The sequence below is a fragment of the Mytilus trossulus genome, chromosome 5 (assembly GCF_036588685.1).
Source record: "Mytilus trossulus isolate FHL-02 chromosome 5, PNRI_Mtr1.1.1.hap1, whole genome shotgun sequence".
Classification (NCBI taxonomy): Eukaryota; Metazoa; Mollusca; class Bivalvia; order Mytilida; family Mytilidae; genus Mytilus; species Mytilus trossulus.
This window is the reverse complement of record NC_086377.1, coordinates 21,102,893-21,119,817: the sequence shown is the minus strand read 5'-3', so window position 1 is coordinate 21,119,817 and position 16,925 is coordinate 21,102,893. Positions and strand designations below refer to the sequence as shown.

The following is a 16,925-nucleotide window of genomic DNA, read 5'->3' as shown; positions in this document are numbered from 1 at the left end:
TCTGGGGGTGGGGGGGGGATTGGTATGGATGTTTTTGGAAATATCTTCAAATATATGAATATAAATATTTTAGATCCACCTTGTGCAAAGATATCGTGTGTTTAACAAAAATCATGTTACGTACTGTCAACACATATATTTGTTGCACCTTACAGAAGTTCCAATGGAAACTTTGTTATAAACAATGTCATAACATCTGGTCCTGTTGGAACAAATATTCTATACCATTTATTCCGTTAGGAACATTTACTGTAATATTTATTCCAGTGGAGCTTATATTCCCGAAAATAACCCACTATACGGTAGTTCAACTCCTCAATATTTTTATGTGGCTGTTCAATATGTTCAAAATTAATAGCCTCGTTAGAAATTGTCGTTGGTTCTATCTTAATATAATTGGTTAATCCTAAATTGTTTGTAGTAGCACATTTTTGATACATTTTTTTAAACTCGGGACAATTACGATCTTTTCACATTATGTGGAGCAGGATTATACAGTAAAACCTGACTAAACCGAACTCTTTCGGGACTTGAGATTTTGTTCGAATTTGGCAGGTATTCAGTTTCAACAGGTTCACAATGCATAAAATGTGTTATGATTGGTATTAGAGCAAGTTTGGATTATACAGGTTTCCGGTATATTCAGGGTTCGGTTTAATCAGGTTTCACTGTATTACCCTTTTGGAGTATCTGCGATAGTTTTCTGTGTTTTGTTTTGTTCGATGTTCTGTGCATTTTAATTTTTTTTGCCATGGGGTTTTCAGTTTATTTGAGATTCATGAATTTGAATATCTCTGTGGTAACTTTCGCTTCTATTTTGATGAAGACTCCTACTTGATGTCTATGTGAGGTCTTTGTGTATTTGGTGTTTCCGTTTGATTGCTCTCTCATTGAAGAATACCCTGCATCTTGTGTTATATTTGCTTAAAAACTGTAGGAATAAAATATAAAAACATATTTCCTCTGATAATTCTTTTATTATATTTGATTCTATCAAATTGATTATTTTCTTCACAATATTTTTGAACATACATGTAAAAAGTAAGAAAATAACCTTAATTTACACAAACAAATCTCAGAAACGGTTTTATTTCGGAATCAAACGCGCCATTATATGAATCAACGTACATACGAGGAGACTCGGACGTGATCTTGATCAGTCCCGAACATTCCTTATACATTGATTGTGATACCAGACAGCTAGGTTGACACATTACACCGTTTGAGTCGTACACCCTAACGTATGCTTTTGTTTCACCATCTAATGGCTTCTCAAAGGCAATAACACCAACAGATTCAGACGTGAGTGTGCGTTCATCTACAGAAATGTAGTCCATATGTCTTCCACTATAGGAAAATCCATCAGTTTGAAATGTAATATTAAATGTTCTTTGCTGTTTAATTTCATCATGTCCCGGGGTTCGATTTATTATGTGTTTGTTTGTTATTGCTATTGGAGACAGTGCCAAACTGTCGAGTTTATTTGAAGTCTCACTCAAAGAACTAGATTTTCTCTTTTGTATCATACGAAGATTTATATCTAAGCCAATCTTCAAATTATCGCCATTTAAAGTGTACTTAACTGATCTGCGACGCCTTGGTTTAGCGAAGGGCATCTTGAATCTTTTAGTAATTTTTGGAGCTGCTGACGTTTTAGTTAATTCTGTGTTTTCTTTAGTTGAGAATGCTGAAAGAATTGTAGTTCCCGTTAATACGTCGGCTTCAGCCCCTAATTCATTTTTCATCTCTGTTTTCGTTGGTTGTTTCGTAGGTTTCATATTCTTGATGCTTGTTGAAACGGTGACCCTTTTTCCCTTTTCAATTGGCGGGTACCAATTCTTAACCTTACTAAAGCCATTAACACCAATGAAATCATACCTAGATCTTGAAACACATGCATTTTTGGTTTTGTCACAGAACAAAAATCCGTCAAACGCTCCTCCACATCTGTTTTTACAAGTAGGGGCATCTGCATATCTATAGATTTGTTTTGTAAATGAATTACTGTACCCCTGAATATTCGTCTTTGTTGGCATCAAATTATCCATTATTCTATTTGGCAGGTGGCTTGGTCCAGTGTTTGGTGCAACTGGGTAGTCTGTTTCCGAATTTATTCCTAATTCTGTTTGGCGCTTTCTAAATTGTTCCCAAAGGTAATCTACGAAGCAATGGTGAAGCCAGAAAACTGGGTCCGATGGACTTAAAAGTACGTCACTCATATGGCCATCACGTCCGCCGACAAACCCGTGAACCATATTGTGGTGTGACTCCAAATTGGCAAAATCGCCTCTTGGAGCTGTCGGGGTCAGGATTTCCCGGTGATATTTTTTTTTAAACACTTCTTTTATTGTTTGTGGGTCAATAGGCCAACCAGATCTTCCTACATCACGTCTTAACAAAGTGGATCTTAGAGTTGACCAAAATGCAAATGGACCTGAATAAACAACGCCTTTCGGATTTCCTAAAAATATTTCAGTAAATAAGATAGAATCCTCTCGATTCGTCATCAAATAATCTGCCCTAGAATCCCAGTAAGGAAGAGTCACTGATCTGCTTTTTCTATTTACTTCCCGCAGAGCATTTTCAAATCTGAATTATAAAAATGTTTATATTGAAGCAGTTCGTAATTATTTGTCGATATAAAGAAGTATGTTGTAAATAAAGTCACAATTATTCATTAGTTATGTATATGCAAAACCAAATAATATCATAAGTTTATGTAATAAGATATTGCCGGCTACTAATATGTTTTCTGCATACTTAATTGTCTTGTTGAGCAGTTTTGATTTTTTTTTTACATTTGGTGCATTTAGCTTATATCAAATTTGTTTTTTCATACAAAAAGAATGTAGAACTTACAACAAGCAGAAATATCTATGCCAGCTTACAAAGTTTGGACCACCATGTGCAGAACTTTCGGCGCTTCCCATATGCATAACTACAAACGATTCATACTTGTTTGGTGAGACCGACTGAAAAATAAGGAATTGTTAATTGATAAAATTACATTCATAGTGAAAATTATGACAAATGTCAAAAGAAATAAATGCAAACAAACTGGAAAGAAGGGTTCATTAGAAAAACAATATTCATTATTCAAGTGGGAATGTCTACATTGAAGATGACAGTTTGTGAAAAAAAATAAAGTGGTAAAAATATGTCAGACTATAAATATTTTGTAATTATCATTATGATTTTGTTTTAATTTCTTGATATAAATAATAATATATATTCATGTAAAGGCAATACATAAAAATACATAATACAACCTTAAAATATATCAATGGTTGTTACATAGGTACCACTAACGCCTTAACCCATGAATGACCCATGAAAGCAAACAAGATTATTTTCCCGGCGTATTTCCAATGAGTTTATTATTCATAACTCGATACAGGGATACAGGTGATCCCTTCTATCTGGTAACTGACGTAATAAAGAGCAGCATAATTGGAGAGGTTTTTTTCGGTGGTCTATTAGAGAGTAACCTAACGATAAACATCAACTTAAGAACAATTAAAATTTATTTGTCTAATCCTGGTTCTTTGTCTTTGATGAATAACTATCTCGCTGGCAAACAAGCAATATTCTTTTCTTAAACATTAGATGGGTCATTTTCAAAAATTTTTGGGGGGTATTTGTGTGCGTACGGTGTCAGAAAAACACATTTCAAATGAATTTTTTTTTCGATTTTCTGATCGCCTTGATATCTGCAAAAGGGACTTTTTTAAGAACGTTAATTATTACTCTAACGAAAAACCGTAGCTTCTTTATCATTGTATGTAACAGATTATCTACAAACTAAATTCAATCAGCATACGGGAGGTTTGTGTCTACTGAAATCAGTCGTTAAATTATTCTCCCTATGAATATTGAATCAGTCAGTGTTGATTTCAAAAGTGTAAAGTAATCTTTACATTTAAAACGCCTCGTTTCTTGAACGACAGTGTAGAAAGAAAAAAAATTCAAGACATTTAGTGAAAAAATAGAGTGTTCTTTTTTTTCATGTCTATGCTGTTCCCAACAATTTTGATTAATTACACAAATTAGTATGCTTGTAAAAATTGCAATAACGTGTTGGAAACCAAATTCACAATAGAAAACCATAATCACTTCACCATAGGGAGTAGTTATTTCACAAAAGCCATCATAAACGAAGATATTGTTTATCCAGTTATGTCTATCCTGTTACATGTACTATTGTTGCTATGGTTACAGTAACATGATAGACAATTGTAGACAAAAACGTCGTGAATTTTTTTATCGTAACATATAGGTGCAAAACGAATGAAATATTTCATTGTTTGAACTTATCTTAAGTTTATAACATCTTAATCTTCCCAATTAAGCATTTGCAGGTGCAATACAGATATCGGTATCAAGATAGACAAAAAGGTAACAGGATAGACTTTTATATAGTGATATATCAGAAACGTTCGTTCCTGTTATCAACGAAATAAAGAGAGAAGTAAACTAACTTATGAGGGATTTTACTTGATGTCGGGTTAATTTGAAAGGGTGAAAAAATGCCGAACAATATAAATTGCTATCTTAGGTTTGCATTACTGGTATGGCACTCCGTTATTATATTTATTCAATTTCGAGATATCTTATTTAGTTAAATAAGATATCTTATAAACTAATTGAGATATCTTATTAACAAAATGAGATACCTTATATATCAATTGAGATATCTGATTTATTTAATAAGATATCTTATATATTAAATAAGATATCTTATTAAAATGTTTATAAAGATATCTTATTAAGTATATAAGATATTTCTATTAATTTATAAGATATCTTATTAACTATATAAGATATATTTTATATAGTTAATAATAGAGATATCTTATTTACTTAATAAGATATCTCAATAAGTTAATAAGATATCTCTATTAGTTTATAAGATATCTCTATTAATTAATAAGATAGCTCTATTAGTTTATAAGATATCTTATAAAGTATTTATTTAAAAGATATATTTATAAAGAAGTAAGATATCTTATATACTTTATAAGATATCTTATTAATTAATAAAGATATCTTATTAACTTATAGAGATATCTTATTAACTTATAGAGATATCTTATAAATCAATAGAGATATCTTACAAACTTTTAGAGATATCTTATTAATTAATAAATATATCTTATTAACTTTTAGAGATATCTTATTAACTTATAGAGATATCTTATAAATTAATAGAAATATCTTACAAACTTTTAGATATCTTAATACTTAATAAGATATCTTGTTTAATAAATAAGATATCTTCAAATTTGAATAAATATAAAAACGGCGTGCCATATACTGGTGGTAATTTTTACAACCTTTGAAAACCAATTTTTAATGGCATTTTACAGTACAACCTAGAAAATCGGCAATAATCTATTATATCACATAATGAATATATATAGAAGTTTATTATCTTGAAAACCATCTAATTGGCTACGTAAAACAAGCTTAACATTTTATCTAAACCTTTTCTTACAAACCCAAAATTTCTTTTGAAAATGAGGATAGACAAAATATTGTACCACCGATCAAAAAATGTTTCAAGATATTCTTGTATGACATCATTAAGATTGCATCTTTTAATATGATGTTCTTAAAGTACTGTTTGTTTTGATTTGCCTATGTAGAGGGTTGTTTGGATAAGTAACTTTTAATAAATTTTTCAATTTCAAAATTCGACATTTTTTTTTTAAATGACCCAGATAGGCTCCATACAACTTACCAAGGTTGGTGTGATAATGTTCTGAATCTTTGAATTATTTAAACATTCAATTTCTATTTTGGCATTTATCAAATAACGTAGATGGGCGTTTTTCAATAAAACGTACTTTCTTGTCCTAGCCTCTTTAAAAAAACATGTGTTTGATCTCTGCAAGTAATTTTTTGTGCAGTCAGTACATTGAATTAGTTTGAACCTTTTAAAGCAAAGAAACAGTTTATTTTCCAGAGGGATTGATAAGATATTGATTCCTGAATGGTCCAAACAACCAAAATGGCATGTATTTTTGTAATTGTCCACTACGAAACGGGTCAAATCTCCTTCAATATCTGGTTTTAAAATTATCAAAAAGATATCAGTGTACAGCTTAAAACATGCTTTGATGAATACAGTCAATCTTTATACTATTGCAATTTAGGGATTGTGGGGGGGAAATAAAACATGCGAATACGTCCCCTACGAAACGGTCCCCTACGAAACAAGTATGTGAGAAAAACGTTTCGTAGTGGACACTACCACTACCATGTAGTCTTTTTTTAATCTGTTTTCAATTATATTTGTGCAAAACAAATAACAAGGGTTAGTTACATGTAATTTCTATTATGTTTTTATTAACATATAATAGGGTTGATGTCAACTACGAAACTTTTTGTCCACTACGAAATGGTTTTGTCCACTACGAAACGCATCAAAATGTCCACTACGTAACATGAGTTCTACCTTCATATGTGAAGTACTGTCTACTCTTTATCGATAAAAATGGTTTTCCAATTCAGAAAAAAAAATGAGATTTTTCTAGTTTTTAAAGTAAACAAACTGGAATGTCTATAGGAAACATTTAAAACTGCAAAAAATATGTGTGTTAAGAAGAAGTTTCGTAGGGGACTTGTACGAAACAGTACACAAATTATGAAAATTATATCATTTTAAAGAATATTTAAGATTGCAATTTTTGTTTACAAACAGGTCTATAATAGAGGTATTCAAATTAACTCTTGAAATTAAATTTTAGACAAGTTGATTTTCCACTTTTTTTAGGTCTGAAAGTTACGCTTTTATTGAAAAACGCCCAGATAAGATAAATTCTGGAGTATCTGAAAGCACCACCAGATTTTGGTGGGATTCGTGTTTCTTTGTCTTTAGTTTTCTATGTTGTGTCATGTGTACTATTATTTTTCTGTTTGTCTTTTTCATTTTCATGGCGTTGTTAGTTTATTTTCGATCAATGAGTATGACTTTCTCTCTGGTATGTTTCGCCCCTCTTTTACAAAAGATTCTGACTATGTGTTCGTTATCAATTAACGGGGTCTGAATTGTCTTGATAGAATAGAAAGTAAGGGATCAAAAATACAGAAACATGGGTAAAAATAAAGTATAGAGATAAATAGGCCCCCAAAAAATAAAGAATAGATAATAATAATAAGGTAATAAACCATAAAGAATAGACAAAAACTGCTAAAAATATTAGAATACAGAACTGAGCCTTCCCTCCTCCATACCATCATAGACTTACCGTGTCTTTTTTAAGGGCATTTACTGCGTCGAAAAATTTCTCCCTTTCGTCCTCAGTTAATGCACGTATTTCTTTCCTTTCGCGCAGCCGGTAGTACCCTCTCTTTGCTTGTCGTTTTAGCCGAATATGTAATTTTTTGCCGAGCGAATCAAACCAGTTGTAGGCATCCCTTCCTAAACCAATTGCGCTAGTATTTCTGTCCATATGTGTCAAATAACTTTCTAAACAGCTAGTTTGAACATCGTATGGAGTGGTAGTTTTATCAACTTGTCCTGCATAGCATTCTTCCAACATTGGTGGGAATACATCTTCTACAATAAGCGCTGACGCCGGAATAAGGACCATCAAAAGGAAATAAGACCTCATTGTCTGCAAAATACTTTAGTTTTGAAAATAATTATAAATTGTGGTATAATTATACATATGTATTACATTTACAAATACTGTTTTAACCCAAAAACGAATACAAACAGGTATACATTGTCGAGAGGTTTCTCATTGACAATCATACCACATCTTCTTTTATATACAATAACAGTCATTTTGTTGAATAACTGTATATGCAATAATGTTTAATAATTAAACTATTAAATCATTAGAAATATAAGTAAATGAGTACTTTGTAACACATTGAGAGTATGTGCATTGTAGGTTTTACTGCAATAACAAGTTTTCTTGCATAATCTTCTCAATATATCTTGAAGAAATACTCTCACGATACCAGTCACAGCTCTGTTTTTTGTTCAATTGACAGCATTAATATATCTATAGTAGTCTCCTGGTAGCTTGCTCATTTCAAATGAAGAAGGTCGTGAGTTCGATTCAATGTCGAACCTAAAACTTGATAAACAATAGTTTCTGTTCCACCACTAAGCACGCGGCATTTATGAGAAACTAAATGCTCGGAGTCATAAGAATTAATTGCTTGCTGAGATGATATGTCTTTCTGTTGATTGGTACATTGTGGACGAGCACGTTTTTTTTCGGCTCAGCTTGCCGGCTAGTGAAATTCAATGTTCATAATCATTTCAGATCAGCATAGTCTCATTCTGATATGCATGTAATATTTGCCACTGACCATTACGCCAATCATAATTTTATAACAATCTTCATCTCATTTCAATATGGGTAGTTTTAAGATGATTTGAACATAAATTATTGATTTAAATTCTATTTAAATGGCGGGAAATTACAATAAAATTAAAAAGACAACGTACGACGAAGCTCTTATGCAATCATCTTCGCTAGCCAAGGGTTACGATCCACTCCCGCTCTCTTCACCCTTGGCAGATTGAGCCAACATTTGTGATAACAATGTTGCGCCATCTATCGGAAGATAAAAATCACGCCCATTTCGAATACATTATTCTTGACCAATGGTAGCACTTGAACTCTTTAATTTGGAGGTAAAAACACGGTAGCGTCTAGATTCTACCCACTTGGTTAGGCCGGAAATGAAAATATACGTCAACATTCGTGCATTTGTGCATAAACATACACCGGAACTTCTGTTGGTTGATTAAAAACATTCAATAAACACGTGGTAATTGTTTACATACACTTTATACATTTTCACGTGATCATGTTAAAGGCGCTTTTTGATTGGATGCAGCGAGTTTTGACTGCAACCAATAAAAATCCTTACCTTGTGTCTCCGAAATTTTATCTCAATCCGCCAAGGGTAAAGAGAGCGGGAGTGGATCGTAACCTTTGGCTAGCGAAGATGTTATGCAATAGGATCTGTTTAGAGATTACAGAAAAAAGAATACAAAGCAAAACTTTCCGACGAAAAAATAAACAGAACTGAAGAAAAAAAATGATAAAAAAGAACAGCCATGCATAAATCGGATGCCGTATATAATGAATAGAGAAGAATATCAGAAATGAAAAGAATATTAACAGAATGAAGAAATCACCATCAAAACCCTCTTTTGTGAATTGTATTTTTTATTCGAGTGCTCTATATGTAAATTGGGCTTCAAGGTTATGAATTTCAAATTATTTTTTAAAACATAGTTAAAAAAACGTAAAGAAACTACTATTACCTTTATCTGTTTAAATGACAAGAAAATTAATGACTACTTTACCTTACTTCCAGCTGTTTTAACTAATGCATGAACTACTGGCTGCAACCATTTATATACTAGGATCTATACATGACAAGAGGTGGTCCATGTCTTGGTAATCGACTAAAAAAGCACCGAGCGTATTCTTAGAAAATGCATTTGTTTTGTTATCTAATTATATTCGTACTAGGACCGAACATAAACACAAACAGTTTTGTAAGATAACCCGGACGTCGGCTTGACGGACGCGTTTTTTTTGATTTATAACAAGTTACATAAACATTTAAACTTTGCGGCACGGATCTTGTTTCTTGTTCAGAAACTGGAGCATTTAAAATTTGAAAACAGTTCCTGGAAAGTTCAGGGGTTCAATCACAAGACTGAAATAGAATGACACAAGTAGGTACGAACATGTTATGTAAAAATGTAAGGGGATTTTTATAAGGTTACAAGAGCGCAATTTTTTATTGTTTACATTTTACCGGCAAGTGTTTTTGCTGGTACTAAGAAACTTATTCTTATGTGGCTTTTGAATGGTGATTAGATGATAAAGGATTGGAATTACTTTTGACATAAAACTTATCCATTTAGGTTTAAAAACTCTGAAAATCCAATTATGATTCTGCAAGGTATGGAAACATTTAAATTTCTGCACGTAGGAGGCTCCGAGCTATAAAAAATTAGCTTTATATTAAGCAAAAAAACCCAAAAAAACCCGTTGTTTTTCAACTACAACTTTTGCTTCATAAATATTTCTTTGAGTGTTATAAAACGCTGACATTTCTAGTAATAGGAACTGCTATCCATTTCTTCTTCAAACATAATATCTGGAACACCACTGGCACTCTATGGAAAATGAATTACGAATTATTGTGCTTCTATTACCATGACAGGTCTGTATACAGTATATATGGTACTTCAGTAAATTGTCATGTCATGCTTCAATGATTCCCTTTATAATCATTTTTGTCCCACGAACACCCCTCCACCCCCACCCCCCCCCCTTTTGGATCCGCCTATGTCACTTATTGGGTATTTGATTAGATTTACGTATACACTTGTTTTGATACTATATTCAAAGACATCTTTAAATATTTTTCATTGTTTCTTGATTCATCATTATGATTTTCACAAGATTTAGACATGATGATTATATTATTCTCTATAATAAAAAAAAAGGTGGTATGATTGCCAATGAGACGACTATCCATCAAAGTTCAAATGAAGGGGATGTAAACAACTACCGACACCAGCATGAGCTTCAACAATGAGACAAAAGTGCACAAGCTGAAATGTCTCTCCAGAATTACCAACCATTGCTTTAATGTCAAAAGTATCAAGGATAAGGGTTTAACTTTTAGCATGACATAAATTGAAAACAATTTTAAGATACATGATAATGAGGTCAAGGTCAGATAAATCTTGTGAGTCAGACATGTATATTTTTGGATCATTCCATACATTAGGCCACTAGGCAACCATTTGATTTTCTGGGGGGGGGGGGGGGATTGGTATGGATGTTTTTGGAAATATCTTCAAATATATGAATATAAATATTTTAGATCCACCTTGTGCAAAGATATCGTGTGTTTAACACAAATCATGTGACGTACTGTCAACATATATATTTGTTGCACCTAACAGAAGTTCCAATGGAAACTTTGTTATAAACAATGTCATAACATCTGGTCCTGTTGGAACAAATATTCTATACCATTTATTCCGTTAGGAACATTTACTGTAATATTTATTCCAGTGGAGCTTATATTCCCGAAAATAACCCACTATACGGTAGTTCATCTCCTCAATATTTTTATGTGGCTGTTCAATATGTTCAAAATTAATAGCCTCGTTAGAAATTGTCGTTGGTTCTATCTTGATATAATTGGTTAATCCTAAATTGTTTGTAGTAGCACATGTTTGATACATTTTTTTAAACTCGGGACAATTACGATCTTTTCACATTATGTGGAGCAGGATTATACAGTAAAACCTGACTAAACCGAACTCTTTCGGGACTTCAGATTTTGTTCGAATTTGGCAGGTATTCGGTTTCAACAGGTTCACAATGCATAAAATGTGTTATGATTTGTATTAGAGCAAGTTTGGATTATACAGGTTTCCGGTATATTCAGGGTTCGGTTTAATCAGGTTTCTCTGTATTACCCTTTTGGAGTATCTGCGATAGTTTTCTGTGTTTTGTTTTGTTCGATGTTCTGTGCATTTTGATTTTTTTTGCCATGGGATTTTCAGTTTATTTGAGATTCATGAATTTGAATATCTCTGTGGTATCTTTCGCTTCTATTTTGATGAAGACTCCTACTTGATGTCTATGTGAGGTCTTTGTGTATTTGGTGTTTCCGTTTGATTGCTCTCTCATTGAAGAATACCCTACATCTTGTGTTATATTTGCTTAAAAACTGTAGGAATAAAATATAAAAACATATTTCCTCTGATAATTCTTTTATTATATTTGATTCTATCAAATTGATTATTTTCTTCACAACATTTTTGAACATACATGTGAAAAGTAAGAAAATAACCTTAATTTACACAAACAAATCTCAGAAACGGTGTTATTTCGGAATCAAACGCGCCATTATATGAATCAACGTACATACGAGGAGACTCGGACGTGATCTTGATCAGTCCCGAACATTCCTTATACATTGATTGTGATACCAGACAACTCGGTTGACACATTACACCGTTTGAGTCGTACACCCTAACGTATGCTTTTGTTTCACCATCTAATGGCTTCTCAAAGGCAATAACACCAACAGATTCAGACGTGAGTGTGCGTTCATCTACAGAAATGTAGTCCATATGTCTTCCACGATAGGAAAATCCATCAGTTTGAAATGTAATATTAAATGTTCTTTGCTGTTTGATTTCATCATGTCCCGGGGTTCGATTTATTATGTGTTTGTTTGTTATTGCTATTGGAGACAGTGCTAAATTGTCGAGTTTATTTGAAGTCTCACTCAAAGAACTAGATTTTCTCTCTTGTATCATACGAAGATTTATATCTAACCCAATCTTCAAATTATCGCCATTTAAAGTGTACTTAACTGATCTGCGACGCCTTGGTTTAGCGAAGGGCATCTTGAATCTTTTAGTAATTTTCGGAGCTGCTGACGTTTTAGTTAATTCTGTGTTTTCTTTAGTTGAGAATGCTGAAAGAATTGTAGTTCCCGTTAATACGTCGGCTTCAGCCCCTAATTCATTTTTTATCTCTGTTTTCGTTGGTTGTTTCGTAGGTTTCATATTCTTGATGCTTGTTGGAACGGTGACCCTTTTTCCCTTTTGAATTGGCGGGTACCAATTCTTAACCTTACTAAAGCCGTTAACACCAATAAAATCATACCTAGATCTTGAAACACATGCATTTTTAGTTTTATCACAGAACAAAAATCCGGTATACGCTTCTCCACATCTGTTTTCACAAGTAGGGGCATCTGCATATCTATAAATTTGTTTTGTAAATGAATTACTAAACCCCTGAATATTCGTCTTTGATGGTATCAAATTATCCATATTTCTATTTGGCTGGTGGCTTGGTTTAGTGTCTTGTGCAACTGGGTAGTCTGTTTCCGAATTTATTCCTAATCTAGTTTGCCCTTTTCTAAATTGTTCCCAAAGGTAATCTACGAAGCAATGGTGAAGCCAGAAAACAGGGTCCGATGGACTTAAATCTACGTCAGTCATATGGCCATTACTTCCGCCGACATACCAGTGAACCATATCATGATGTGACTCCAAATTGGCATAATCGCTATCTGGAGCTGTCGGGGTCAGGATTTCTCGGTGATATCTTTTTTTAAACACGTCTTTTATCGTTTCTGGATCAATAGGCCAACCAGATGTATCTACATCACGTCTTAACAAAGTGGCTGGTTTAGTTAGAGTTGACCAATATGCAAATGGACCTGAATAAACAACGCCTTTCGGGTTCCCTAGAAATATTTCAGTAAATAAGATAGAATCCTGGCGATTCGTCATCAAATAATCAGCTCTTGAATCCCAGTAAGGAAGAGTCACTGATCTGCTTCTTCTATTTACTCCCCGCAGGGCATTTTCAAATCTGAATTATAAAAATGTTGATATTGAAGCAGTTCTTAATTACTGCTCGATATAAAGAAGTGGTGGTCCGAGGGTTGGAACCCCTTTTCGGACGATTAATGCATTTAACCCTTTTTACTTTGGGTTGGGAAGCCCTTTTTTTAAAATGGCTGGATCCGCCCCTGTGCGGATATGGTGTATATAAAGACACAACTGTGTATCGGTTATGTATATGCAAAACCAAATAATACTATAAGATTATGTTATAAGATATTGCCGGCTACTAATATGTTTTCTGCATACTTGATTGTCTTGTTGAGCTATTTTGACTTTTTTTTTTTTTTTACATTTGGTGCATTTAGCTTAAATCAGATCTTTTTTTCATACACAAAAATGTAGAACTTACAACACGCAGAAATATCTATGCCAGCTTACAAAGTTTGGACCACCATGTGCAGAGTCTCCGGCGCCTCCCATATGCATAACAACAAAAGAATCATACTTGTTTGGTGAAACCGACTGAAAAATAAGGAATTGGCAATTGATCAAATGACGTTCAGAGTGAAAATTATAACAAATATCCAAAGAAATAAATGCAAACAAACTGAAAAGAAGGGTTCATTAAAATAAATAATATTCATTTTTCAAGTGGTAATGTCTACATTGAAGATGCATGACAGTTTGTGAAAAAAAATAAAAGTGGTAAAAATATGTCAGACCATAACAATTTTGTAATTATCATTATGATTTTGTTTTAATTTCTTGATAGTAATAATAATATATATTCATGTATAGACAATATACATACAAATAAATAATACAACCTTAAAATATATCAATATGGTTATTACATAGGTACCACTAACGCCTTATCCCATAAATGACCCATGAAAGCCAACAAGATTATTTTCCAGGCGTATTTCCAATAAGTTTATTATTCATAACTCGATACAGAGATACAGGTGATCCCTTCTATCTGGTAACTGACGTCATAAATAGCAGCATAATTGGAGAGTTTTTTTTCGGTGGTCTATTAGAGAGTAACCTAACGATAAACATCAACTAAAGAACAATTAGAATTTAGTTGTCTAATCCTGGTTCTTTGTCTTTGATGAATAACTATCTCTTTGGTTATCAAGCAATGTTCTTAAACATTAGATAAGCTCCATCACTTTTACCAAGGTTGATATGATGATGTTCTGAATCTTTGAATTATCTAAACATTCAATTTCTGGTTTGGCATTTATCAAATAAAGTAGATAAGATCTGGAGCATCTGAAAGCACCCCCAGATTTTGGTTCGTGTTTCTTAGTCTTTAGTTTTCTATGTTGTGTCATGTGTACTATTATGTGTCTGTTTGTCTTTGTCATTTCCAAGTTGTTGTTAGTTTATTTTCGATCAATGACATTGATTTTCCCTCTGGTATCTTTCTCCCTCTTTTACCGAAAAGATTCTGACTATGTGTTCGTTATCAATTAACGGGGTCTGAATTGGGTTGATAGAATAGAAAGTAAGGGATCAAAACTACAGAAACATGGGTAAAGTATAGAGATAAATAGGCCCCCAAAAAATAAAGAATAGATAATAATAAGGTGATAAACTATAATTAATGGAGAATAATAGACAAAAATTATAAATAATAGACAAAAACTGCTAAAAAATATAAGAATACAGAACTGAGCCTGCCCTCCTCCATATCACCATAGACTTACCGTGTCTCTTTTAAGGGCTTTTACTGCGTCGAAAAATTTATCCCTTTCGTCCTCACTTAATGCACGTATTTCTTTCCTTACGCGCAGCCGGTAGTAACCTTTCCTTGCTTGTCGTCTTAATCGAATATGTAATTTTTTGCCGAGCGAATCAAGCCAGTCATATGCATCCCTTCCTAAACCTATTGCGCTAGTATTTCTGTTCATATGTGTCAAATAACTTTCTAAACAGCTAGTTTGAACATCGTATGGAGTGGTGGTTTTATCAACTTGTCCTGCATAGCATTCTTCCAACATTGGTGGAAATACATCTTCTACTATAAGTGCTGACGCCGGAATAAGGACCATTAATAGGAAATAAGACCTCATTGTCTGCAAAATATAAAAAGTTCGTCAATTAACCATAGGTTTAACTTTAGTTTTTGTTTTCAAGTTTCGGAAATAATAACAAATTTGGTATAATTAATTATTATTTTACGTTTAGTTACAAATTCTTTTTAACACAGAATGATCATCGAATACAAACAGGTATACATTGTGGAAAGTTTTCTCATTGGCAATGTCGAAACTTGATTAAAAATAGTTTCTGTTCCACCACTAAGCAGGCGGCATTTATGAGTGACGTAAGCAACTAATTTGTTCCTGTGGATTGGTACATTGTGGACATTTCGTTAATCCGGCTCATCGTGTCAGTCAGTTTAATTAAATTCAGGGATGATATTTATATCACATAGACATGTTTTCATTCTGTGTGTAATACTTGCCACTGAACATTGCACCAACCCGAAACAATCATCATCCCCTTTTAGTGTGGATAGTTTTAACAATGATTTGAACATGAACTCTCTACAAATGTATCTTAATCATATTGATAGTGGGAAATTACAATGAACCATCCATTTGACGGAGATTTATAACGACGTTGCACGAGGGTCTGGTAAGAGATTTTACAGAAAAGAGAATAAAGAGAAAGAACAAAAGGGTAAGGGATAGAGAATAAAAAGAAAATAACAAGTATAACAATAATAAAGAATAGCGATAAATCGGATGTTTCGAATAGAGAAAAAAAGATAACTTCTAAAAGGTTAAAAAAGTGAAATAATATCAATCAAAACCCTCTTTCATGAATTCTATTTTTTAACCGAGTGCTCTATATGTAAATTGGGCTTCAAGGTTATGAATTTTAAATTATTTTTTAAAACATAGTTAAAAAACGAAAAGAAACTACTATTACCTTTATCTGTTTAAATTACAAGAAAATTAATGTCTACTTTACCTTACTTCCAGTTGTTTGAACTAATGCATGAACTACTGGCTGCAACCATTTATATACTAGGACCTATACATGACAAGAGGTGGTCCATGTCTTTTTAATCGTCTAAAAAAGCACCGAGCGTATTCTTAGAAAATGCATTTGTTTTGTTACCTAATTAAATTCGTACTAGGACCGAACATAAACACAAACAGTTTTGTAAGATAACCCGGACGTCGACTTGACGGACGCGTTTTTTTTTATTTATAACAAGAGTTACATAAACATAAACTTTGCGGCACGGATCCTTTTTCTTGTTCAGAAACTGGAGCATTTAAAATTTAAAAACAGTTCCTGGAAAGTTCAGGGGTTCAACCACAAAACTGAAATAGAATGACACAAGTAGGTACGATCATGTTATGTAAAAATGTAAGGGGATTTTTATAAGGTTACAAAAGCGCAATTTTTAATTGTTTACATTTTACCGGCAAGTGTTTTGCTGGTACTAAGAAACTTATTCTTATGTGGCTTTTGAATGGTGATTAGATGATAAAGGATTGGAATTACTTTTGACATAAAACTTATC

At 32.8% G+C, this 16,925-nt stretch overlaps 1 protein-coding gene across 2 annotated transcripts; it reads right to left on the bottom strand.

The window, feature by feature from the left end:
- Positions 1 to 963: 963 nt before the first annotated feature.
- On the bottom strand, positions 964 to 16,492 carry LOC134718648 (tyrosinase-like protein). 2 transcript variants are annotated; one of them, XM_063581298.1, is made up of 4 exons: positions 9,338 to 9,416; positions 7,251 to 7,619; positions 2,860 to 2,972; positions 964 to 2,589 (listed from the first exon to the last, which is right to left on the bottom strand). In XM_063581298.1, exons 2-4 carry the CDS (start codon positions 7,614 to 7,616, stop codon positions 1,056 to 1,058), a joined length of 2,013 nt encoding a protein of 670 aa, XP_063437368.1. In that variant the 5' UTR covers positions 7,617 to 7,619; positions 9,338 to 9,416; the 3' UTR covers positions 964 to 1,055. The 2 variants fall into 2 exon arrangements, with proteins under 2 accessions (XP_063437368.1, XP_063437367.1); XM_063581297.1 differs by lacking the exons at positions 964 to 2,589; positions 2,860 to 2,972; positions 7,251 to 7,619; positions 9,338 to 9,416 and adding exons at positions 11,763 to 13,400; positions 13,785 to 13,897; positions 15,091 to 15,459; positions 16,364 to 16,492.
- Positions 16,493 to 16,925: the final 433 nt, after the last annotated feature.

Excerpts from the sequence above, each read along its gene's own strand:
- LOC134718648 (XM_063581297.1), bottom strand. The coding sequence starts at position 15,456 with ATGAGGTCTTATTTCCTATTAATGGTCCTTATTCCGGCGTCAGCACTT. Across the intron at positions 13,898-15,090 it reads AAGCCCTTAAAAGAGACACG|TCGGTTTCACCAAACAAGTA; the intron begins GTAAGTCTATGG and ends CTTATTTTTCAG. Across the intron at positions 13,401-13,784 it reads CATAGATATTTCTGCGTGTT|ATTTGAAAATGCCCTGCGGG; the intron begins GTAAGTTCTACA and ends TTTATAATTCAG.